This window comes from Eubalaena glacialis, chromosome 7 (assembly GCF_028564815.1).
Source record: "Eubalaena glacialis isolate mEubGla1 chromosome 7, mEubGla1.1.hap2.+ XY, whole genome shotgun sequence".
Classification (NCBI taxonomy): domain Eukaryota; kingdom Metazoa; phylum Chordata; class Mammalia; order Artiodactyla; family Balaenidae; genus Eubalaena; species Eubalaena glacialis.
The window spans coordinates 65,321,447-65,346,736 of NC_083722.1; the positions used below are offsets into that span (position 1 = coordinate 65,321,447).

General features: G+C 41.6%; 2 protein-coding genes across 5 annotated transcripts in view; both read right to left on the bottom strand.

Moving 5' to 3' along the window:
* Positions 1-10,219, bottom strand: part of ZNF197 (zinc finger protein 197) — a 34,624-nt gene extending 24,405 nt beyond the window's left edge. The window contains exon 1 of the mRNA XM_061196519.1: positions 10,189-10,219. The gene's annotated coding sequence lies outside the window, so the exon portion shown is untranslated. The remainder of the gene's footprint in view (positions 1-10,188) is intronic.
* LOC133095327 (zinc finger protein 660) overlaps positions 3,850-25,290 on the bottom strand; it is a 31,477-nt gene continuing 10,036 nt past the window's right edge. Inside the window, exons 6-7 of one of the 4 annotated variants that reach the window (XM_061196528.1) lie at positions 23,249-24,671; positions 3,850-4,968 (exon numbers count right to left, since the gene is read on the bottom strand). In XM_061196528.1, coding sequence (XP_061052511.1) covers positions 4,116-4,968; positions 23,249-24,671 — 2,276 coding nt within the window. In that variant the 3' untranslated portion in view covers positions 3,850-4,115. Of the gene's footprint in view, positions 5,275-10,188; positions 10,276-17,190; positions 17,251-22,657; positions 24,672-25,290 lie in introns of those variants that run through there. The other 3 variants (XM_061196527.1, XM_061196526.1, XM_061196525.1) reach the window with 3 other exon arrangements.

Below are 25,290 nucleotides of genomic sequence, written 5' to 3' on the forward strand. Positions count from 1 at the left end.
TGTTTAACCAACCACAGATAAAAAATATTAAAAACAAAAAAAAATTCCAAAAAGTTCCAAAAAGCAAAACTTGAATTTGCCACACTGGCAACTATTTACACATCATTTACATTGTATTTACAACTATTTACATAGCATTTACATCATATTAGGTATTATAAGTAATCTAAAGATGATTTAAAGTATACGGGAGGATGTACATAGGTTATATGCAATGGTTTGCCATCTTATATAAGGGACTTGAGCATCCTTTGATTTTGGTATAGGGGTGGGGCTCCTGGAACCAATCCCCTGCAATTACCGAGGGACAACTCTATTATCAGTGTGAAAATAACAAGCTTCATGTTGTGTTTGAATCTCAAACAACAGAATCATTCTTTCTAAAAACAGCTGCTTAAAGGAAAAGCAAACTGAACAGTTTTCTTCCCACTCTCAATAAAGGAAGGAAGCAAAGGGAAAAAATTTCAGTGATATTTATAACAAGTAAATAACAACAGATATTTATTGGAGGAATTATAACTATCTTCTGCAAAAACAGTTTTATGACTCCAGTTTTTTTTTTTTTTTTTTAACAAGAAAGTCTGAGCTATGACTCCAGTTTTATAACATCAGAGGTGACTATAGACAGTCTAGTTTCTAAAGACAATCTAACAATATGAGCATACTATTTTATTTATATTGAATGGGAAAAAATTAAAAAGCAAGTCTGTCTCTCAGGATACAGAGCTGAAATGAAATATAGTCTTATGGGATTCATATTCAATGGAATTACTCAGCTATTTAAAGCTCTTTTTGGTTTCAATTTTCTTCTCAGTTCCTAATAAGACCTATCATTAGTACACACCATCAATGAAAAATATCTCTAAGTCTAGGGAGACACTTTCCTCTCTATGCATGATTCTTTGTCTTTCATATTTCTCTTTAATCAAGGCTACATAAGATTTTAATTTCACACTTTTTCTCACAACTAAAAAGAGACATATATATTTCTAGTCCACACCAAAGCAATTCTCAATAACCAGGGTATCTGTGACTAAAAAATACTTGCCCCTTCATATTCCTCAGGAATATTCAGGGTGCTAAAAACTCAGGTGAATAAATGTGAGTGCACAGGAAGCTGGCAGATGACAAGAACAGGGATGGGCAATACACAGTAGTTTGGTGATGTACATTTCAAGAGAGCTGGGGTTTTGATGGAATAGAGAAGAAATGGCCGTACAAAGAGGTAAACGGGTTGGGGGAGAAAAAAACTAGCAACTGAGGGACTGCAGAGGAAGCACTGCTGTTAGGGAACAACCAGGCTTCCATTAGAATAGGAAGTTGGAAAAAACACATTCAAAGAGACAGATCCTGAATTCCAGAGTGTATCATGAAAGGGCTTGAAAGGAACTGCAAAATTAAACTCTGGCTGAAGCAGGCAGCTGGTAGTCTTGAAAAACTTCTAGAGGAAGGTGGATGGTCAGTTCAAATTATATTGCAAAATATTTATATGAAAAGGTACAGAGACCATCTGTCAACATTTACTCCTGCAGCTCAAGACAGGTATCAGCCTCGCAGACTAGAAGCTAGTGAAGGCCTCCTCCAGGGTCCGCTATCTTAGCTTGCCTGGGCAAGAAAAGTGAACGTATTCTGATCTCTGGCATCCCTCCTAGAAGGTATTTACTCTTGAAGATCACAAAGTCTTTTAAGATGAAAAAGAAAGCCTATTTGAAGAAAAAATTTCAGACGCTATGACACAGTGGTAAGAAAATGTTTTGGTCAGAGAACAACACTTGCTCAGCAATATAGGAAGCATCAACAACTCTGCTCAGCAATAATAAATGCTTAAAAAGTACCACCTGACAGGCACACAGGAAGCTGTTTGCCTATTTTCTTAAAGCAGTTTTGGCAGGGCCAGGAGACATTAGTCCTGGGAGTTTCCACATAGGTAATCAGCAGGTGAGGATGGCTGGCATGACGAAAGGCATGAATATTAATTACAAACCCCTTGTAGAATTTTAAAAGGACACATGACAAGGGAAAAATGATGGAAGTGCCCTTACTGCTGCAGTTCTGTTTAGCCACTGCCACATGTGGGTGACCCTACTCTCGTGTCCACCCAGACTCTGGGGAAGTGCCTACCCAAGGGTGACCAATGATACAAGAGTCCTACCCCCTGAATGCAGCAGATCTGTTCCAGAGCCTCCAAACCTTGCTTTGAATAACTATGCAAAGAGGGACTATTACATCACAAAATAATATGTAAGCCATTATCCTATCAAAATAGGACAAAACCAAACAATCCCTTTTCACCCAAATATACCCTTCACACCTTCCACTTCTTTCTAGTAACCGCAAGGAAGAAATATATAATCCTTAAAACTAAATTACAAGGTGCAGAGACAGGCCATAAATCTAACTCAGAGAAGACTGACAGCATCTTCCTTATGAAACCATGATCAAATAACTGTCCAGATATAGTCAACCACCTTTCACAGAAGTGGCTACTCAGGAGGATCCCAACTGGTCTCCCCCTCGCATAGAACCATCATGATGGACAGAGGCACTCTGGTATAATAAAGAAAGCATGGACTTGAAAGTCAGGTCTGAGTTCACATTCTGGCTCCAACCACTTACTAGCCAGTCACCTAACCTCACTGAGACTCAATTTTCTTGTACCAATGTTATGAGGATTGGATGGGATATCAAATCCTCAGTAATCCCTGAAACAATAAATCACTACGTGCATAAGACAAATGGTGTTAGGCTTGAGCATTCACCGTATACAAAGAAAGAGGAATGGCTGCGTTAAGAATGGGGAGATTCTAAGGGTTCCCAGACGGATTCTGAGCTGTCTTAAAAGTTTAAAATATTGGTTGTAAACAGATTAAGGCCTTCTCAGAGGGCTAGACAGAAAGAAAGGCTTGTCACACATTTACATGCATTATCTCATTTAATCCTCACAACAACCCTGTGAGGTAGGTGGTTATTCCCATTTTACAGATAAATCTGTGGCTCAGAGCATTTGAGGGACTTGTCCAAAACTGACAAGCTAGGGCACAGCAGATCTGGAATTACAACTCATATATCTCTGACCCAAAAGTCTGCACTTTCAGCTACGAAACTCCATGTAACACGTGAAGGCAGAGTCTTCTCCTTGTTTGAATTATGCTGTGTCTCTTTAAAGGCTTTGAAACTGCAATTGTTCCAATTTCATAAGGGGGCATTTTTTCTGTAGATATATATTGAAAAGGTGGAGCCTAGGTGGTTCTTTATTAACTGCGGATCCTTCTACAACTGTGGGAGAGGAGGATGTAGTAAAGCTTTGCCGTTTTCTTTTAACCTAACAGTGATTACGAAAGTGGATTATATATTCTGTTGACAACTGTAAAGTCAATTTATCTCAAAACTGCAAAAGCCAACAACTGGTATTTATGATGTAATACACAGGAAACAGGCTCTAAAAGGAAGTGACGTGCTCAGGGTTCCCCTGCTACTAAGTGCCAGTATTAGGGTGCAATCCCAGGGCTTTAGGGTCTATGTTCTATGTGCCTTTCATAACCCTGTTGAGTGAAAATGAACATGTACTCGTTGTATTTAAAAAATACAAAAGTAGTACATTCTCACTGTAGAAAAATATAAAAGTAGTACACTCTCACTGTAGAAAATCTAAAAAGCATAGAAAAGTATAGAGAAGAAAATAGAAATTACCTATAATCCTATTATTCAGAGATAATCACTGTTAACATTTTGGTTTGGTATTATTTCATTCCCATTTCTTTCCTTTGCATAAATGTTTTTTAAAAATTTGGATCGTATTTCACTGTTTTTCTCTTTATCTTCCATTTCATCGAAATCATTTCCCCCATGGCATTAAATATTCTTTAAAAATGTTTACAATGGGTGCCAAACCATCATATGGCTAGACCATAATTCACTTAAACACTGTACGGTTGAAAATCTAGTTTTCTTCCTCCGGTTATATATGATGCTGGCATGAATAGCCCTTCTGTTAATCTTTGTCTACTTCTGATTACTTTCCCTGTATGAATTCTTAGAGAATTAAGGTTGATGATACTGAAAAATTGCTTTGCCAGAAAGTAGCGATTAGCCCCACTTCCAACAATATATGTCATTTATGACGTTTCTTTCTCCTCATTATGTTTTCTCTGGTGTTGAATAAGCTGTGAGCTATAACGATAGGCTTTCCCACACTCACTACATTTATAGGGTTTCTCCTTTGTGTGGGTTCTTAAATGTAGAATAACTTGAGAAGTCTGCCTGAAGGTTTTTCCACACTCGTTGCATTTATAGGGTTTCTCTCCAGTGTGCACTCTCTGATGATCAATAAGATTTCGATTAGAAGTAAAAGCTTTCCCACACTCATTACATTTGTAAGGTTTCTCTCTACGATGAAGTCGCTGATGTTCATTAAGGGTCTTCTTTAAGATGAAAGCTTTCCCACACTCATCACATTCATAAGGCTTCTCCCCAGTGTGAATTCTCTGATGGTCCATAATCTTTGTATTAGAAACACATGTTTTCCCACACTCCTTACATTTGTAAACTTTTTTTCCTTTGTGCATTCTCTGATGTTGAGTAAGGTTTGAACTACGGCTAAAGGCTTTCCCGCACTCGATACAAGTGTAGGGCTTCTCGCCAGTGTGAACTCTGTGATGTGAAATCAGACCAGAACTCCGACTAAAGGCTTTCCCACACTCCTTACATTCATAAGTTTTCTCCCCACCGTGGATTCCCTGGTGCCGAATGAGGTGTGACTTACCGCTGAAAGATTTCCCACATTCACTGCACGTGTAAGGCTTCAGTCCAGTGTGGATTCTCCGATGAACAACCAGGTTGGAGCTATGACTGAAGGCTTTTCCACACTCCTTACACTTATAGGGTTTCTCTCCTGTGTGGATTCGTTCATGTACTGTGAGGTTTGCACTCTGACTAAAGGCTTTCCCACACTCAGTACACACATACTGTCTCTTTTCAGCCTGACTTCTCTCATTTATTGTAGGGTCGTCTTTTTCAGATTCTTGGTCACTCACTTCTGTGAATGTTTTATTATCCTTAACTGTCTTCTGTTTGAAGTTTCTCATCTTTCTCCTCATTTTCTCTTGCTTCAAGCATCCCAGTGGCCCCTTGAGTCTTCCCTTTCCCTTCAGAGGAGCCTTCTAAACATTGACTTCCTTGGCAACACCTCTGCGGAGTTCTCTTGAAAGTATGAGATTCAGATTTTTCGGGAATGATGTTTTGGAATCAATACTTCCTCAATCCCCATTTCACCATCTGACAGAAGAAAGAAAAGTTGCACATGTCACCTGTTCTCTATACTAGAGGAAGGAGAATTATCCAAGGATAACAAGATGTGGCAGAACACAAGGTCCCTCATGGAAAAGTAAGTGTTCAAAGGCAGGGGGACCTGATCAAAAAGATGAGAAAAATGAGGATAGACATAGAGGCCAATGGAAAGGCTTATGGAAAGCCAGGGGCTGACAGGAGCCCAACATGTCCAGCATCAGAATGAACGATGAGTAGTATAAAACCCATCCTGGTTTCTTCCTATCTCATGCTCTACTCCCAGAATTGGAGCCATCTAACTCCTAATCTGATCCCTAGAAAAAATGCACTGAAAGATCCTTCGTTCAGTAGTTGAAGTGACTAATCTTCAGATCAGTTTGGCATTTAGTTCATGCTGACCTATTCCCCTAGTACCAGTGATATAGTGGCTGGAACAAAATAGGTGCTCAAAAATTGTTTTATAGAATTGTAACTCGGATTTTGTCTTAAGGTATGACTAAGATTTCATCTTTTGCTTTGGTCTAGGTACTACATCCCTCTTCTTAAACTTTGTTGTGATAGGGGTAACACAATTCTTCCAATATTGGAGAGTAGTCACATCATAGTCTACTCTGTAGGGGCTGGTCTGTAGCTGGATCCAGCCGTATGTGCTAGTTCAGTCTGTCTGCTTTTCACCAAGCAGTCTATTGGGTGAACCTGAGAGGCTGAACTGGGAAACAGGGTTAATTAAAGCATGGCAGGGGAAACTCTAATAGGACCTTGCATGGTACAGTGGTAAAGTATCTAAAGATGGTAATAGGGTGAGAGCAGTGGGCAGCACAACCAAGAGGGGCCGATACATGAAACCAATGTCAGGGATGAGCAGGAATTTCCCAACTGGTTTGACGTAAAACTCTGGACATATAGATATCCCTAGCAGACCTCAATCTAGAGGGGGTTGAGTCATAAAAGAAAACTGAAAGATGACTCCATGATACTAACGCATGACTAATTTTCCTTTTACTATGTTCCTTTTCAGACTTGTCCATATTCATAATTATATAGTTGTAAATATACAGTAGATATAATTTTGCATCCTACTTCTTCTACTTAATTTTTATAAGTATTTTTCCATATTGCTATTAACTCTTCATATGATCATTTTCTGACTGCATAATTCACCAATTAAACTCCTTACAGTTTACCTACAATTTTGCTAGTGTCAGACATTTCTGTTGTTCCCTGAGGTTTAACCACTATTAACAACGCTATCATGATCACTCTATACATATCAAGTTTTCTTCTCATTGAAATATATTCCTAGGATAAAAGTTCCACAAGTGAGTTATTGGGTCAGAAGGAATGACGTTGTTTTGTAGTACTACCTACTGCTTTTCAAAAAGTTTGACCAGTTTTCATTATCCCATAGCTTTCTGATAAACTGAGTCACGCTCTATGAAGGAGGGACATATCCAATGGTGAGTGCTCAAGGCCAGCAAGAAGAGAACTGTGGAGGTTAGAGTTCACATCTCAGAAGGGTGGGTGCCACCGATATGATACACAGGCATATATACACAGACTCATGCCCAAGATATGGAGGGCAGGCAGAGAAAATGGTGGGGGAGGAGGGGTTCTTGGCAGGAGCCTGAGCACACTCACATCCAGCTGCTGTTACCCTCCTAATCAAACAGGAGTTAGCAGGTGGAGGAAACTCAGTGAGAAGCCAGGGGAACTGCAGAGCAGAGTGGGACAGCAGGTGAAGCTGCCTCCAGAGTTCTGAGAAAGTTGATGGTTCTTTCTCAGCTTCTTTTCCATTTTTAATCTTCTCTGAAACTTTCTTTTCTTCATACATTTCTTAAACTAGTAATTATTGAACACTCTACCCTGTACATATCTTTGTCCTGGGTCTCACGCAGGGAAATTTTTAAAAAGCATTGTTGCAGAAAAGTGAAACCATTTGTGGTATGAATGAATGGATGGATGACTAGGTGGATAAGTTTATGGATTTGCTGTTATGAAAGCCTCCCATTTTGCTGGCAAATTGTCCTCTGCTAACTTGTGTTATTGTTTAATTCTTCTTCTTTCTACAGTATTACTTATGAAAACTCAGGAAATGACTTTAGGGAACAGATTCCCATAATTACTAGAACAAAGTATGTTAGAGATTCAGAATGAGACAGTGCCCTGAAGCCAGCCCCCAGATGTCTCATTTCTAGGCATGGCTGATCCAATGCTCCCCAGTTAGCTAGTGCAGTAACTATTATATCCTTAAAGGCTATTATGGAAAGATCAGTCTTGCAGCCTTCCAAAAAGAGGTGTTCAGGAAAAACACTAATAACCAGGTATTTACATGACTCCGTCTGTCACAAGCAATAAATACCATTATTGAATGCAAAAAAAAAAAAAAGTTCTGTTACACACTGTGTCCCTCCAAAATTCATATGTTGAACCCCAAGCCCCCACTGTGACTATATCTGGACATGTGAGTTCTAAGCAGGTAATTAAGGCTAAATGAGGTTATAAGGGTGGGCCCTGACCCAATAGGATTAGTGTGTCCATATAGGAAGACATACCAGAGAGTTAGCTTTCAACTTGCACTCCTGCCCCCTTCCCACCACATACACAAACTGAGGAAAACCATGTGAGCACACAGCAAGAAGGTGGCTATCTACAAGCCAGGAATAGAGTCCTCACCAGAAACTGAATCAGCCAGTCACCCTGATTTTGGACTTCTAGTCTCCATAACTGTGAGAAAATAAATGTCTGTTGTTTAAGCCACCCAGTCTGTGGAATTTTGTTATGGAGGCCCAAGGAGACTAATATAAACGTGAAATATCACACCTACTTTTAAGGAACTTACAGTGGAGTGATGACAATACACTAAGAGAGTAAATTACAAATTTACAAAGTACCCAATCAGGGGACGAAGGGGGCTAGGAGAGGGAGTGAGTACTGGGGCTTGAGACGCTTGTGGAAAGGTGCTTAAAAAAGGCAGAACTTCGGCTGAACCTGAGGATAAGCAAGAACTGTTTTCTCAAAATGATGTTAGCACAGGGTTGATGTACTCAGAAATAAGTGGGAGGTTACACTATCACATAGCTTTATGAGGGCAGGGATTTTTGTCCATTTTGTTCATTATTGTATTCCTAGCAAAGTTCCAGGCACATACCAAGCACTCAAAAAAATTTTTTTGTTGTTTCATGAACAAATGAGGAAATGAAACAATCGAGTTGTGTGAAGTGATACCAGCCAGAACACTGAAATCACGGGGCAAAAAATATGGATATAATCTGCTGGTCAACAGGAAACAAGTTCTAAATGGAAGAGTGAAATCTACCCTTAATTTCCTCTCCGTTTTCTATATTCGTTTTTTGTTTTTTGTTTTTGTTTTTTTTGGCTGCGCCATGGCACAGTTTGCAGGATCCTAGTTCCCTGACCAGGGATCTTACCTGTGCCCCCCTGCAGTGGAAGCTTGGAGCCTTAACCACTGGATCACGAGGGAATTCCCTCTATTTTCCATATTCTTTTTTCTACCTTGCTATTCTCTTTTCTTGTTACTTTCCTTCTCATTCTCACTTGTCAAGAACAAAGTTTTTCAAGCATTACCATTCATTTCCCCTAGTCCCAAACTTCCCTCCACCCCCAGCACATTCATGTTTCTCTGCGCTTCATGAAGTGGAAAACAGGAAAGAGGAAGCTGGGGTATCCCATGAGGAGTAAACTGAGGAAAATAAAAAGAAAGAATCCAAGAGCTGTCACCTAGGAGTAGGGTGATCATATACCCTGGTTTTCCCAGAATAGTCCTGGTTTATACCTGCTATTCCAGCATCATTATTCTTTATTTTTTTATTAAAAAAAATTTTTTTCCAGCATCATTATTAATAGTGCCCCCCTTAATTCACAAAAGCATCCCAGTTTGGACAATAAATTTTGTATCACCCTACCCAAAAGTGAAATTAGGAGAAGAATGCTTTTGGAAGATTAGCCCAGATGGATTAGAGTTGAAAAAAAGAATGGAGGAAGGGAAATGAGTTGGGAGAGAAGTTTAGGAATGCAGTATGGGTGACCATTAGAGGGCCTGCCACTTTCTAGGTGCTGAATAAATGTTTGCTGAATGAATAAACAAATGTATGAGATAGTGAGACCCTAGTCCAGAATACCAACAGGATAGAAAACAAGTCCAGCTATTTCCAGGAAAGCATATGCATATATCAGACTGGATATAGAGGATGACTAAAGGAAAGAATTCTAGGCCATCAGATCCAGGTCTAAATATTGAGAATGGTACTATCACTAAGAAAGATGGGGATGTGGGAAAACACTTTAGACAAGAGGAGGAAGAATATGTCAGGAATACTAATTTGAGAATAAGACATAGGGGACAGATGAAGTCATGAAAATGTATAAGCTTGCTGAAATAGATATTTTGGTTAAAGGGCAGGCAGAGAGAAAGAGAAATGCACAAGGACGTGCTGTAAGTATGCTCAGGGTGGTTCTGGAGGACCTGAGGAGGAAGCAAGACTTGTCAGGAGAGCAGGGAGGGATAGTTTGAAAAGAGTTTGATCAAAAGGAAACCTAACTATTTGCCCTCTGCCCAAATGGATGGGAAATTCCCTCAGAAATTCTGGAAGAATTCCCAGGCAGTAGGGAGGTGGGGGTCTTAGCTAAAGAAGTAGGAGGAGGGACAGATGAGGCCATAAGGATAGCAAGTCACTAGGGGTATCCAGGCAACTGGGCACAAAATTACAATCTCAGACAACCAGAAAATGGAAGAGGACCAATGAGGCCCCACAGGTCTCTGACCCACAAATCCCTGAGACTGATGGATGAGTGTCCTGATCTCAGGAGCACCATTCATTTCAGGCTGTGAGGAACCCACAAAGGGCAGAGTTCTATTCTGAGAGAGAGAGACAGAGGTTTTACCTAGAGACGTTGTATTCCTTTAATTCACCAGCATCACCAGCCTTTCAGGTCTCTCTGGGCAGTGGTCACATGGTCTTTGGTTACTGTTTAGCTGCAGTGGAGTGATGAATAAGAGGCAATACCTGAAAATAAATTCCAGAGAAACAGATGAGTGAAGTGTAAAAATTTGGAAAAAAATAAAAGAACTATTAGAAATTATCTTGATCTCAGGGAAAGGCCTAGGCCTTAAGCATAAAGCAAAAGCTGACACCATAACAGAAAAGCTGATAGATTTGACCATATAAAAATTTCTTCACTTAAAACATAAAAAATCTGTAATATAAAATAGAGTTGCCTTATACCATAATTCTTTCTGTGTATGTCTGTGTCCCTCTTCACACGTATACTTTAAGCTCTAAGCCCCCAGAGAACAGGGCCCATGATATTTGTATATGGATCCCACACAGTGCCTGGCACATAGGGCTCAATAAATGTTTGATTTGAAACGTTAAGTAAGTTCAGGATTCTATCTAATTCTATCTGGGTGTAGGGATGGTGAGAAGTGCACCCTCCACACATGACCACCCTCATCCCTCCTCTCCACTTGTTTATCTCTTTGGTGCTTCATATTGTTGAAACACCATGACAATACTGACATTCTTGGCAGTTCTATCTCAACAGGGCCATCCAAGGGCTTAAATTCCCTAAGAGACTGACCTAGTCTAACTGCTCAGAGATTCTCAGAATGTCAGAGTTAGGAGGAAACTCCTAGACCACCTTGTCTCATATTAAAATTTTGAGCTGGGGAAACTGGAACTTAGAGGAGAGCTGGGACTCAAGCCAAAGTCTCCTGACACCCAAAATTGAGTTCCACTACATCACCCTTCCTCACCAAAACTCTACTCCTCAGGGTACAGAGGTCCTCCTCCCACTTCTCTGTTTCTCTTGAGAAATGTTCCCTTTCAGACCTGGTTCCCATACTCTCTAGCAGGCAGGATTCCCGTCCCCAGACTAACTAATTTCACAATAAAGATCTCACCTGCCAAAGAGAAGGGAATGGCTCACTTTCACACCTGTGCACAGTAGCCTCACTCCAAAGGATCTGCCCAGCACAGATCTTGCCTCATCTCTTCCTTCGGTTTGGTGAAAAAGTTCCTAGTGGGGTCTTGGATCACTGTAAACACACAGAAATGACTTGAGTTCTCTGAGAGCTCAACTGCAAGTGGACACTCAGGGCAATGTCCCATCCCTGGGTCACTTCCCTTCCTATTGAACTGAGAGCAATAAGGATAATCATTCCCCTTTTAAAGATGAGGAAATGAAGCTCCCAGAGATGGAATGACCTTGCTGAAGGTCGTATGGGTAGTAAGAGATAAGCCTTCTGCGTCGGAAGGAAATCCTCATTCCATCACACCATGGTCGCTCCTTGTCACCTGTTCTGTTGATATCTAAGTCTCCACATTCTCCTCTAACTGAAAAATGCATTCCAAGTGAGAAGTTCTCTGCAATCCAGCTTTCCAACAAAAGTTTGCAGAAAAGGGATGAGGGAAACTCTGCTGAGTCAAATGTCTTCAAAAACAGGAAGAAATAAGGCTTTACAGGGATGCTAGAAGGAGAATTTTTTTATGATTACCCATCTCTCAGGATCACTAGGCCTCAAAATCGGTTTTGTGTTTCCCCCTTCAGATTCCCAGACCCCGCGTCTAACCCTTCAAGTTTGTTCCATTTCTTCCCTACCAGAATATAGCTCTGCCTTGTACACAACTGTAATCCCTGGATCTAATACACTACAAGTTGGTGCTAAGTATTTGTTGAATGAATGAATGAGTAACCTTCGGCAAGGCTCTGCCCTCCTCTCTGGGTCGGCTTCCTCACTGAGAACACAGCAGGGATTGGATTAGTGATCTGAGCCAAATACTTAGGTGTTGCGGAGCCCTTTGAGAGCCTGGGCGGGACGTGGACCGCTTTTACCAGGGAGGCCCCATGGCTAGCAACGAGGATGATACAGTTCTGTCACCACTGTCAACTGGTCCGAGTGAGCAGCTACGCGGAGCAGGAGACGAGACCCAAGACAAAGGGGCAGCGCAGAGCAAGGGGAGCGGGGCCCACGACGACACCTTGACCTGCCGCGCCCCCGTCTCCGCAGCGGGCAGCGGTGAAGGAGGCCTGGCCCCCGGCCTATGTGCCCCACCCGCCCCCAGAACCGGCCCGAAGCCCCACACCAAGCTGCTACATACCCCGCACAGAAAGCGCCCGAACCACATCTTGGAACAAAGCGGAGAAGGAACTACGTCACCGACTCCCCACTAACTCCCACCCTAACCCTCCAGTCTTTCTAGGCATCGGGAGGTTTCTGCATCTCTGTGCCCCCTTCGCAAGCCCGCAGGTCAGGGGACGCCCTGGCCCCGCCTCCCGCCCAGTTTTACCCTACCATTGGCTGAGAGGGCGAAAGGGCGTGGAGAGTTCAGCCAATAGGCGGAGAGCCCTGGACGGGGTGGAGCCTGGGGAAAGGACTTGGTTAGGGCGGGAAGAGGGACCAATCAACTGGGCGGCCAGACTACCTTCCTCGAACTGAAACTCTCTGAAGTCAAACCCCCAGCTCAGGCTGCTGAGCCGAAAAGTCATCCTTTCACACATCCTTCTCCTTTCAGCCTCAAAGTCAGGATCGGCTACCATTTATCGGCAGCATATAAAAATACGTGTCGAGTGCCTACTATGTCATTGTTCTAGGCTCTGCAGATACAGTAGTGAAGACAATGAACTTACTGCCCCATGAAGCTTACCTTCAAGTCAGGGAGACAATGGATAAATAAATACCTAGAATGTAGTAGTGCCTAAGAGGAGAGAGAGAGGGAGAGAGGAAGAGAGGGAGGTAGAGAGAGAGAGAGAGAAGGGGGTAGGTGGTGGTGGGGTTATTTTATAGATGACAGGGAAGGCAGAGACAGGAAGTGAGCAATTTAGGCATGTGGGCAGCTGGTGGAGTATTCCTGATAGATGGAACATCAGGAAGTAAAGGCCTTAAACCAGAAGGAAGGGGGCGCACGTTTTGGTCCATAAGGAATTTAGATATGTCCCAAATAACACTGGAGGGTTTTGGGACTGAGAAGTGACATGATCTTACCTTTTTTTTTTTTTTTCCTGCCACATGTTCAAAGGTTTATTAGCTATCAGATATGAATGGAGCCAAGAAACCTGTTTTTCTATAAATTCTAATTTCTTGCTTTCAGTCCTTAGCCATTTTGACATAAACCTTGCATAAAAGTTTCACTCCATGACATAACGTTTTAAAAATTTGCTCTGGCTGCTCTGCTGAGAACAGTCTGAAGGTGGGCAAGAGTAGAAGCAGAGAGATTAAGAAGCTACTGCACTATTCCAGATGAGAAATGATGGTGGCTTGGACTAGCTTAGAGGTGATTTAAGTGATGAGAAATGGTCTACATATATTTTGAAGGCATGTCCAGCATGATTTGCTAATGAATTGGATGTTGATTAAGGATGACTCCATGGTTATTGATTTGAGCAACTAAAATAAGACTGCCTTTTGGAAATAGAGTAGACTGAAAGAGGAACAGGTTTAGGGAGAGGGATCAATAGTTTTGTTATGGATGTGTTAAGTTAAAGATGCCAATTAGACATCCAAGAGTAAATGTCAAACAGGCAATTGGGATAGGAGTCAGGAGTTCAGTGAAGAAATCACAACTAGAGATGTAAATTTAGGTGTCGCTACATAGGGCAGGATGGGACAATCTAGGGAGTGACTATAGATAAAGAAGTCATCTGAGCAATAAGCTTTGAAGCTCATTAATCAATAGATGTGTGTTGAATACTTAAAGCATACCAGGAGCATTCTTATCCATCAATTCTTATAGGTGGCACAACATTTTCTAAAGAAGATTGAGGCACAGAGATTCAGAGAAATGATAAGACTTGCACAAGTTCATACCCCCAGTTGATGCTGGAAGTAGAACTCAGGAGCACAACACTATTGCCACTACATCAGGAAACACTTAAGAAGAATATTCATGTACATTATGACCGTAATGATCAACTTGGTCTTGCTTTTCACCTATTCTTTTATTTGGGGGAGGAGTTATCAATTCTGATTAAAACTCTTAACTCCACCTCTGGTCCCGGGGGTAACAATATTTCATTAACATTCCAGCCCCAGCTGGTCTCTAATTTTAGAGAGCATAATGAGGACACATTAAAAGTACAAATTCCAGGCCACCCTATCCAACTTGTTGCCTTTATCCACAAGGATATTTATTTTTTCTGACAAAACCTATTCATTCAGTCCAGAATGATGTCACTGTTCAGAATCAGAGTATTTGTGGGGTTCATAATTGCCTAAATATTCAGCAGTTTCAATCTTTATCATGACATCTGTCAACCAAAGAAATTACAACTCATTTTTGGGTAAATGAAATCAATATCCAGTTATTCAGGTCTTACTTTATTGGTCAAAATGGTGATAACACAATGCTTCCCTCTGGTAATTCACAGTCTCTTTGAGGATATGACTCTCTGGCTTTAAGAAAAGATCAGGGGGGAGTTTCCTGGTGGCGCAGTGGTTAAGAATCTGTCTGCCAATGCAGGGGACACAGGTTCGAGCCCTGGTCCAGGAAGATCCCACATGCCGCAGAGCAACTAAGCCCATGTGCCACAACTACTGAGCCTGCGCTCTAGAGCCTGTGAGCCACAACTACTAAGTGTGCGTGCCACAACTACTGAAGCCCGTGCACCTAGAGCCCTTGCTCTGCAACAAGAGAAGCCACCGCAATGAGAAGCCCGTGCACCGCAATTAAGAGTAGCACCCACTCGCTGCAACTAGAGGAATTCTGCGTGCAGCAACGAAGACCCAATGCAGCCATAAATAAATAAATAATAAATTCATTACGAAAAATAAAGAAAGAAAAATCAGGGACTTCCCTGGTGGTCCAGTGGTTAAGAATCTGCCTTCCAATGCAGGTGACTCGGGTTCAATCCCTGGTCCGGGAACCAAGATCCCACATGCTGCGGGGCAACTAAGCCAGTGTGCTGCAACTACTGAGCTCGCAGGCCACAACTAGAGAGAAGCCCGTGCACCACAGCAGAGGATCCCACATGCCGCAAGGAAGATCCCACGTGTGGCAACCAAGACCTGATGCAGCCAAAAATAAAACAAATAAATAAATAAATATTTTTTTTAAAAATCAAAGGATACTTCAAAAGTATAAAAGTGAATGGGACGTTACTGCCATACACACACACGCACACACACACACACACACACACACACACACACGGCTTTCATGGGCATTAAATAATTTAAGCCTCAGAGTAATTTTATGGCTCAGTGCTGTCCTTATTTTTATTTATTTTTACTTTTAGATTTTTGGCCACGCCATGCAGCTTGTGGGATCTTGGTTCCCTGACCAGGGATTGAACCTGGGCCCTCAGCAGTGAGAGTGTGGAGTCCTAACCACTGGACCGCCAGGGAATTCCAATGCTATCCTTATTTTTAGATAAGGAAACTAAAGCCTGGATATGTCAAATGATTTGCTTATGGTTGCACAGCTAGTAGTGGACAATTTGAAACTTGGACTGGGTTTTCTGACAGTAGATCCTGTGTTCTTTTGTCTACTGCCACACTGCCTCAAACTATAGATTGCATTTCTTCTAAAAGGTGTTGAGTTATAACAAGCTGTCCATAATCCCTTTTTACCTTTTTCAAACTTTATTTTGAAACTTTCAAACATGCATATACCCTCTAGCTAGATTCAATAATTGTTATTTTGCCATATTTGCTTTTTCTCTCCACACACACATACACATTTTGTTTGTTGTTATTGTTAGCCGTTTGAAAATATGTTGAAGAGATCATGAGCCTCCAACCCTAAACACTGCAGCATGCATCTCCTAAGAATAAGGACATTCTTCTACAGAAGCAAAATTTAACTGTCAGATTTAAGAAATCTAAACAATTGTATATTATCATCAAATGGGCCTACTATTAAATATTACATCCATTCCATATTTAGTGTCTCCATTGATCCCCAAATATCTGCTACAGCTTTTTAAAAAAATTCAAAGTTCACTCACTGCATTTGGTGGTTGTGTTTCTGAAGTCTCTCTTAATCTACAACAGCTGAGCAACTTTTTTCATTTCACTGACTTTTCAAAGAGTCTAGGTCAATTGTCTTATATAGTGTCTCACATTGTACAAATCAAAAATCAGTGAATCTGACTTATCTTCTCATCATATCCCCCTGTATTTCCTGTAAATTGGAAGGTAGGAAAAGAGGCCTGATTAGATTCAAGTTAAATCTTTGCTTCACTGGTGGTGTTAGAACTTATGCATTACATGCCATCCTTAATTTCTTTTTCTTCTTGTTTTGTATTTTGTGTGTACATTAAAATTTCTCCATAACAAAAAGTAAAAACAAAACATTAAGGCTGACAGTGGGGGGAATTAGGGGGAGGGATAGGTAAAAGGTAGGGAATCTCTTTTTTTTATTTTTTATTTATTTATTTATTTTATTTATTTATGGCTGTGTTGGGTCTTCGTTTCTGTGCGAGGGCTTTCTCTAGTTGTGGCAAGTGGGGGCCACTCTTCATCGCGGTGCGCGGGCCTCTCATTATCGCGGCCTCTCTTGTTGCGGAGCACAGGCTCCAGACGCGCAGGCTCAGTAATTGTGGCTCACGGGCCCAGCTGCTCCGCGGCATGTGGGATCTTCCCAGACCAGGGCTCGAACCCGTGTCCCCTGCATTGGCAGGCAGATTCTCAACCACTGCGCCACCAGGGAAGCCCGGGAATCTCTTTTTGAGGTGATGAAAATGTTCTAAAACTGCCTGTGGGGATGGTTGCACATGCATGTGAATATACCAAAAATCATTGAACTGTACATTTTACAAGGATGAAGTATATGGTATGTGAATTATATTTCAATAAAAACGTTAAAAACAAAAGTCAGGAACTCACCTCAGAGAACCATTCGTGTGCCTGCCATAGTGCTGAAATGTCCAGGTTTCAATAGAGAGTAAAATACAGATTGAGGAGCCATTTGGAAGACAACCCAGGAGGCAGTGGCCACAGTGTTCAACCTAGGGGGAAATGTGTTCACTTAAGAATAAGGCCAACTCCCCACATTAGCAGGTCAATCCAGACTTGCCCTTCAGTTAAACTGATATCATGGGCTACATTTTGTCCCCCGCAAATTCGTATGTTGAAGTCCTAAATCTCAGGACCTCACAATGTGATTATATTCAGGGATAGAGCCTTTAAAGTGGTAATAAAGGGTAAATGAGATCATTAGGGTACATCCTAGTTCAATACCACTGTATAAGAAGAGGAAATTAGGACATAAACTAACAGAGGGAAGACCATGTAAAGATAGAAGGAGAAGATGCCCATCTACAAGCCCAGGAAAGAAGTTTCAGAAGAAATCAACCCTGCTGACACCTTGATCTCAAACTTTCAGCTCCAAAACTGTGAGAAAATAAATTTCTGTTGGTTAAGCTACCCAGTCTGTGGAACTTCGTTATGGCAGCCCAAGCAGACTAACACACCCAACTTCCTTGAGAAGCGACATACTTCCTTGAGAAGCAACCAACTCATGATTCCCCCAAGAAGAGGAAAAGGGATGTTCCAGAACCTGGAGATGCAGAGCAGGTGGCATGTCAGAAGATGGCTTTACCCTTGATATTAATTATGGGCCAAGACATTATAGCTTCTTGTTTGGCGGAGGGCAGGTAGAGCATAGCTTTAGCTCTGCCTCAATGCAAGATATTCCTGACTCTTATTCGAGCATATTGCTCTGGGCAAATCAGATGCCCCCAACCAGATGTGCAACTTCTCTAGTTCTTGCAGATTTTTGGGAATTGACCAGCTGTTCCTGATTCTACAGTTCAAATATCCCACATATCCACTCTCAATGGAAACCTCAGGGAGCCCCTGAGAAGAGATGAATTGTCTAGATTTCTTCTAATGGTTCTCTTTTGAAAGTCTTTTAAATAACTCACTATCTCGTTATTTCAGTGCTGCTCATTAGGACAGATGTTGACAATGGATAGCGTGGTAAGTGCACAGCTTAGCCTGGAGAATACAGTTGCCAGTGGCTTTAATTTTAGCACCATAACAACTACCATGACCACCTTCTTCATAAATAGCCCCTATAGTAGGCTGCACATACCTCAAATCCTAAGGGCACCAGTAGTGTGGCTCCCCAGTGAGAGCTTGAGTGTCATCGATTTTTGCTCATTGTTGAGGCAGCCTGACTAAAGGTTTCACTAGTGGCCTTTTTCTGAAATCAGGTCATGCTGACTTGCCAGGGTCCCTACAGGTATGGTGTAATTGCATCATTCTGTTCCCTCCTTCCCTGGGGAGCAACACAGACAGTCTCAGAGAGGGGATATAGCATTTTTCAATCTCACCCAAATGGAAATCAAAGTATAATGTATACAACCTGGTGGATGAGCATGTACCTATGCACCCCGTGGCCCTGAACATGCAGCCGTTGTTACCACTCCTCATTTAATCTTAGAGGAATATATATTGTCCTGTGATTACTCTGTCCTTTCATCTCATTGTACTCAAATCTTGGGTGACTGTTGGCCCTGTCCCTTTCCATCCACAATCCATATGGCACCAGCTTGGGAAACTTAATATCTTGTAAATGCATCATCCATACACAAGACAATGCAACTGGAAGGGACTTGGGGGAGAAGCCTGTTAGATATCATAAAATGCCAACTGTACATACATCTCTAGAAACGTTTACGTCATTGGACTGCGCCACCTAGGGTGGAAAAACATTATGTTTTCAGTCAGCTGCAAATTCCTAACCAAGAGTCACAGATCAGAAAAGGGAGTGGAACACCAAATATTTCTCTCAAACTGTGTTTTCACGCAAGGTATTCACAGGTCTTGAAAGGGAAAGCGCACCCATCCTACAGGGCATCCACCTGGGCAAAGTACAGGCCGTTGGTCCTGTGCATATATTAGTGGGAGGACTGTCGTGGTTCAGTAAGGAATCAGTCTACAGTGTCCTATCCTGGGTCAAATACCTGTACCACAAGGTACTTGGAGCCAGCTGACATCATAACACCTTCCCATTATCCCCCTTGGGCAAGAGTTTTACAAGGCCCCATCAGGCTAGAACACATCCTAATGTTAGGGATAGGGGGTTTGTTTTTAATTTTCTATACAGCAAAAGCCACCCTGTGGGTATTCACAATTTGTCCCTAACACCTAGAGTATCCTTTGTAAGACTCCAAGAGGTCGACAACTTCACAGAAATGTCTTCCAGCATGGGACAGTATTCGTCAACTTGTCGGCACCCAAAATCTCTGGACCTTTCCTACTGGTCTTAGAAGCTGAATTACCAGGGTTTGGGATGCAGAATATAGCTGTGGAATATTTTCTTTGTGTGTAAGAGGTAAGAGGGTAAGTGTCCAGCTCCTAACACGTTTACCACCATATTTGGTCACCTGAACTATCTCCTGGGTATAAATTTTGTCTGATTTTTTTTTTTTTAATTTTTTGGCTGTGCCGCGCGACATACAGGATCTTAGTTCCCGGATCAGGGATCGAACCCGTGTCCCCTGCAATGGAAGCGTGGAGTCCTAACCACTGGAGCACCAGGGAAGTCCCAAACTTTGATTTTTAAAAGTAAATTGGGAGCTCTATCACACTGCTTACTGTAATTCTTTACTTGCATTGTGGACTCATGAATGGAGCAGAAGCCATGTGCTATAACTAAAAGCTTTTCTACACTTATTCCAGGAATAATATTTTTCAAAAACGTGTACAAAATAATAGAAGCTCTGGATGAATGATTTCTTGCCCTCTAAAATCCAAAACAGATTATAACCCAGGTGGGTTTTGCTATGTCAAACAAGAAATAAACTATAACCAAGGCTTTCCCACACACAAATAAGTAGACTTCCTTGTAAGCATAAAGTCTCTGGTGGATGTTTCACACAACTGAATGTTTTCTCACACTTATCTCAGGAATAGTTTCTTTTCTCAGTTTGGAGTTGCCGAGGTAAAATAAAGTCTGAGTTGTGACTGAAGGTTTTTCCACATTCAGTTCTTTTACAACAAAGCTATTCGCAACAGGTAGAGCACATGGAAAGAGCCTCCGCTGTACCCATAATGTGAAGGCTGAGCGAAAAAGAAAAGAGGGCTCTGGGCAGAAGGTTTGCAACCAGATTAGCAAAATGTCAAGCTGCTCCTTTACTTCTTTACTGCTGCACAGCATATTAGTAATATAAATTTATAACTCACCTTCTAGCTCCAAGTCTTAACAGACAATTTTAACAGCATGCAAATAGAATATAAAGCAATTCAAGGAAAACCCACTTTCCCTATCTTGGGGCAAATATTGTTGATTAGTGAAGAAAAAGACAAATGAAATATGAGGCTAATAAAAAGTCTCTGCAACTTGAGGCAGTAAAAGGACATATGAAAAAAATATATTCAAGGGACCTCCCTGGTGGTCCAGTGCTTAAGACTTCGCCTTCCACTGCAGGGGGTGCGGGTTCAATCCCTGGTCGGGGAGCTAAGATCCCACATGCCTCTCAGCCAAAAAACCAAAAATCATAAAACTGAAGCAATATTGTAACAGATTCAATAAAGACTTTAAAAATGGTCCACATCAAAAAAAAAACCCAAAACTTAAAAAAACCCCCAAAACTTGGCAATCATGAAAGGAAAAGTGAAAGGAAACCAAAATGTAAAACATTATGGATGGGGCTTCCCTGGTGGTGCAGTGGTTGGGAGTCCGCCTGCCAGTGCAGGGGACACGGGTTCGAGCCCTGGTCCGGGAAGATCCCACATGCCGCTGAGCAACTAAGCCCATGTGCCACAACTACTGAGCCTGCGCTCTAGAGCCCACGAGCCACAACTACTGAAGCCTGCAGGCCTACAGCCCATGGTCCACAACAAGAGAAGCCACTGCAGTGAAAGGCCTGCGTACTGCAGCGAGGAGTGGCCCCTGCTCGCTGCAACTAGAGAAAGCCCGCACACAGCAAGGAAGACCCAACGCAGCCTAAAAAATAACTAAATAAAATCTACAAAAAAAAATTGTGGATGAAACACAGCTCTAACTACATATACAAAAGAGAGTAAAAGAACTTTACAGAATACTAGGTGCAGCTTTATGCCACTCTTTGACAGTCCAGTAGAAAGGATGATTTCCAGATACAGATCACCAAAATTTACACAGAGGTAGAAACTTAAAGAGGGCAGTAATTGAAGAAATCAAAATGTTGCTAAAGATTTATGCTTCTCGGGGCGGGGCAGGACAAAAAAAAAAAAAAAAAAAGACTTGTCCCTCTCAATTCCCTCATCCCCCAAAATGGATCAAGCCCAGTTATTTTTACCGTTCAAAGAATAATTCCCACATTATTCAAACTCTTCCAGAGTAGTCAAAGAAAAACAAATACATTTTGCAAGGCAGGCAAAACCTTATTAGTAAATTCAATTTAGTTCTGTACTTAAAACATCATGAACAAATGGATTTTATTCCAGGAGTGCAAGGAAATTTCATTTATCTACAAACTTGCTCCCCCTAAAATTACAAAAATAAAGGACATTATCCGTAAAATTACACTCGATTTTTTTTTAAAAAACGTGGTAAAACTTAAAAACCATCATAACAAAAACTCAAAATACAAAACAGTAATAATTATTATAGGGTATAGTATGTGCCAAGCACTGTTTTAAGGGCCTTACACTTATGAACTAATTTAACCCTCACAGCCCCGAGGTAGCTCCATTTTATACATGGAAGAGCCAGCACAAGGAAACTAAATGACTTACTCAGGATCACACACGTAAGAAAGTAAGGAGTCAGGATTTGAACCTAGAGTACCAGGCACAAAAATCTATTCTCTTAACTACTGTATTATATTGCTGCTTCTAAAAATAGGAATAGGGACTTCCCTGGCGGTCCAGTGTTTTAGACTCTGAGCTTCAGATGCAGGGGATGTGGGTTTGATCCCTGGTCAGGGAACTAAGATGCCGCATGCTGTGCGGAATGGCCAAAACAAACAAACAAAAAAATAGGAAAAGAAGGAAACTTCCTAAACACAATAGAAAATTTATCAGAAACCAACAATGAAGTAACAATAGTGAGACTGCCAAGGGTACATGTAGAAGATATCAATGAGGGCTTTATATGAGATGTCCTATGAAGAGATGTCACCTCTATCTTTAGAAGCTTCTAGTCTGGTGGGGGATGGGGGGAGGGGAGATTGGTCCAATTTAAGGATGATTCAATTACAGAGCTGAGTTCTCAAAAGGTATTTATTAAACAACTACCATATGAAAATTATTATCTATATACTAAAAGAAACAGATACTATACCCAACCTCAAAGAGCCTATAATAAGTTGGTATGAACACATATGCATTAAATTGAGAATAATTTACAATGCAATTTAACAACAGTTGTACACATAGCACCAGCTAACTCAAAGCACTGAGGTCCAACGAATAGCAGTTTAAGATGAATGAAGACGTATTTGAAGAAGAAAGTCTTTCAGAGATGAGTTGGATCTGGCAGGTTCTGAGGGACACAGATTAGCAAAAGAAAAGAAAAAAGATTTTCTAGACAGGGAACATAAGTGATGAGGGACTATATTAGAGTAGAAGTTCAAAAAGTAGATAAGGAGGGCCACAGCCAAGAGAAGGAAAGAATGAATCAGTACCTTGGAGAACGACTTTATGTAAATGGTAAAATGGAGGAAGTGGAACAGATAAGGAAATATCTCTGTCCTTGAGAAGTACCCATTCTGATTTTGGGATGCCTAAGTAAGAAATGAGATACATTTTTAAACAGATGAAAAAAAAGAAAGAAGGAAAGAAATCTACAAGTACATGAAATGTGTAGTTCTTAGTGGGGAAGGACTGTACTGTTACTCCCACTCTCCCACCTTTGTGACCACCAGAGAACATTTAGGGAATGATCCAATTTGATTAGTGGTTCCAAGAGGAGACCAGGGTGAGCATACTTCTTATACAGAAACCTTAACTCAGAGTTCCTTGCTGTCTTAGAGAATCACGTCTTAAAAAACAGACCGAGCCAGACCTGAGTGCTTTTCTCCAGTGTGAGTTCGCTGGTGGTGATTGAAAGTAGAACGCTGACTGAAGGCTTTCCCACACTCAATACATTCATAGGGTTTCTCTCCAGTGTGAACTCTCTGATGCACAATGAGCTGTGAGCTGTCACTAAAAGCCTTCTCACAATCTTTGCACTTATAGGGTTTCTCCCCAGTATGAGTTCTCTGATGTACCATAAGACTGGAGCTGTAACTGAAGACCTTCCCACATTCATTACATTCATAAGGTTTCTCACCAGTGTGAATTCTCTGGTGTATAATAAGATGTGAGTTTTGATTGAAGGATTTTCCACACTCTTTGCATTTATAGGGCTTTTCACCCGTGTGAAGTCTCTGATGTCGAATGAGACATTTACTCAGACTGAATGCCTTACCACACTCATTACATTCAAAAGGTTTTTCTCCAGTATGAATTCGCTCATGGTCAACAAGTTGAGAGTTCTGATTGAAGCCTTTCCCACACTCACTGCATTTGAATGGTTTTTCCCCAGTGTGGAGGCTCTGATGTCGAATAAGACATTTACTTCGACTGAAGGCCTTGCCACATTCATTACACTCATAAGGCTTCTCCCCAGTGTGGATTCTCTGATGGTCAATAAGATTTCTGTTGGAACAGAAAGCTTTCCCACACTCATTACACTTGTAAGGTTTCTCACCACTGTGAAGTACCTGATGATGGACAAGGCTTTTACTCCGAATGAAGGCCTCCCCACACTCATTGCATTCATAGGGTTTCTCCCCAGTATGGGTTCTCTGGTGGTCAATGAGTTGGGAACTCTGAGTGAAAGCTTTTGCACATTCGTTACATTTATATGATTTCTCCCCATTATGGAGTCTCTGGTGTTGAATGAGATGGGAGCTGTGGCGATAGGTCTTTCCACAATCACTGCATTCATAGGGCTTTTCCCCTGTGTGGATTCTGAGATGGACTATGAGCTGAGAGGTCTGCCTGAAGGTCTTGCCACACTCATTGCACTCATAGGGTTTCTCTCCAGTGTGGATTCTCTGATGCCCAATGAGGTGAGAACTCCGATTAAAAGCTTTGCCACATTCATCACAGTGATAGAACTTCTGTCCCTTCAGAATTTCCTGATGTTCTGCAGGACTTGAGGACAGATCTGGATGTTCCTCAAGTTCCTTATATTCATCACATTCATCTTTTGTGCATTTATTTTTATCCTCCTGTGTTATTTCCAAGAAATCACTCTTCAGTCTGCTCCCTTGTTCACCTGAGGGTTGAACTTCTAGCTTCTCTAAAGCCTCTTCACAGGCATCTCCAGCTTCTGGTCCTCCAGGAATCACTCCATAGAGTATTCCTGAGGTCCTATCAGATGACTCTGATTCTTCAGAAATTTCCTGCTTTAGAGGCAACTCTGAACTCTCCATCCTGTTCTCACCTGCTGCCAAAAGAAAGAAGAAAACAACTGTTACTCACTCTTACCCTACTGAGGAAATGAACTATCAGGAGCCTATGTACCTAAAAAAAAATTCATATTATGGGTAAGGAATGAGGAGACACATTGAGAACAGGAGAGAAAATGAAAAAACAGCTCAAATTTCTCTTCATGGACAGAAAAACAATGAGGGGAAGCTGGTCAGTGGAGGAAGGCAGAAGAAGAGCTATCAGGACAGAGGGATGCTGAGCCAGCACAGCCAGGTGAACAGGCCAGTTGAAAGGCAAGAGACCAGACTGTAAAGCATGGTGTGATCTTCCAGAAGTCACTTAGATGTGACGTCTCCTTAGTAAAATGATGAACCCTAAGGTCCTTTCCAACCATGACATTGTATGGTTCCACAGTTCTCAGCAAAGATGTTGGGGAGAGAGACTGGTGGCAAATACCTCAAATCGAATATGAGAAACAGTGTGGGCAAACCTGAGAGTAGAAGGGAAATTTATATTATGAGGATATGATTAGGAAAAAGTGTATATAAAGGAGTGATTCTGGTATAACAGGACAGTGACAATATTTGGAGAAGCCATGGGTAGAGAAATACTGGGGAAAAGTATTGAAGGGGAAA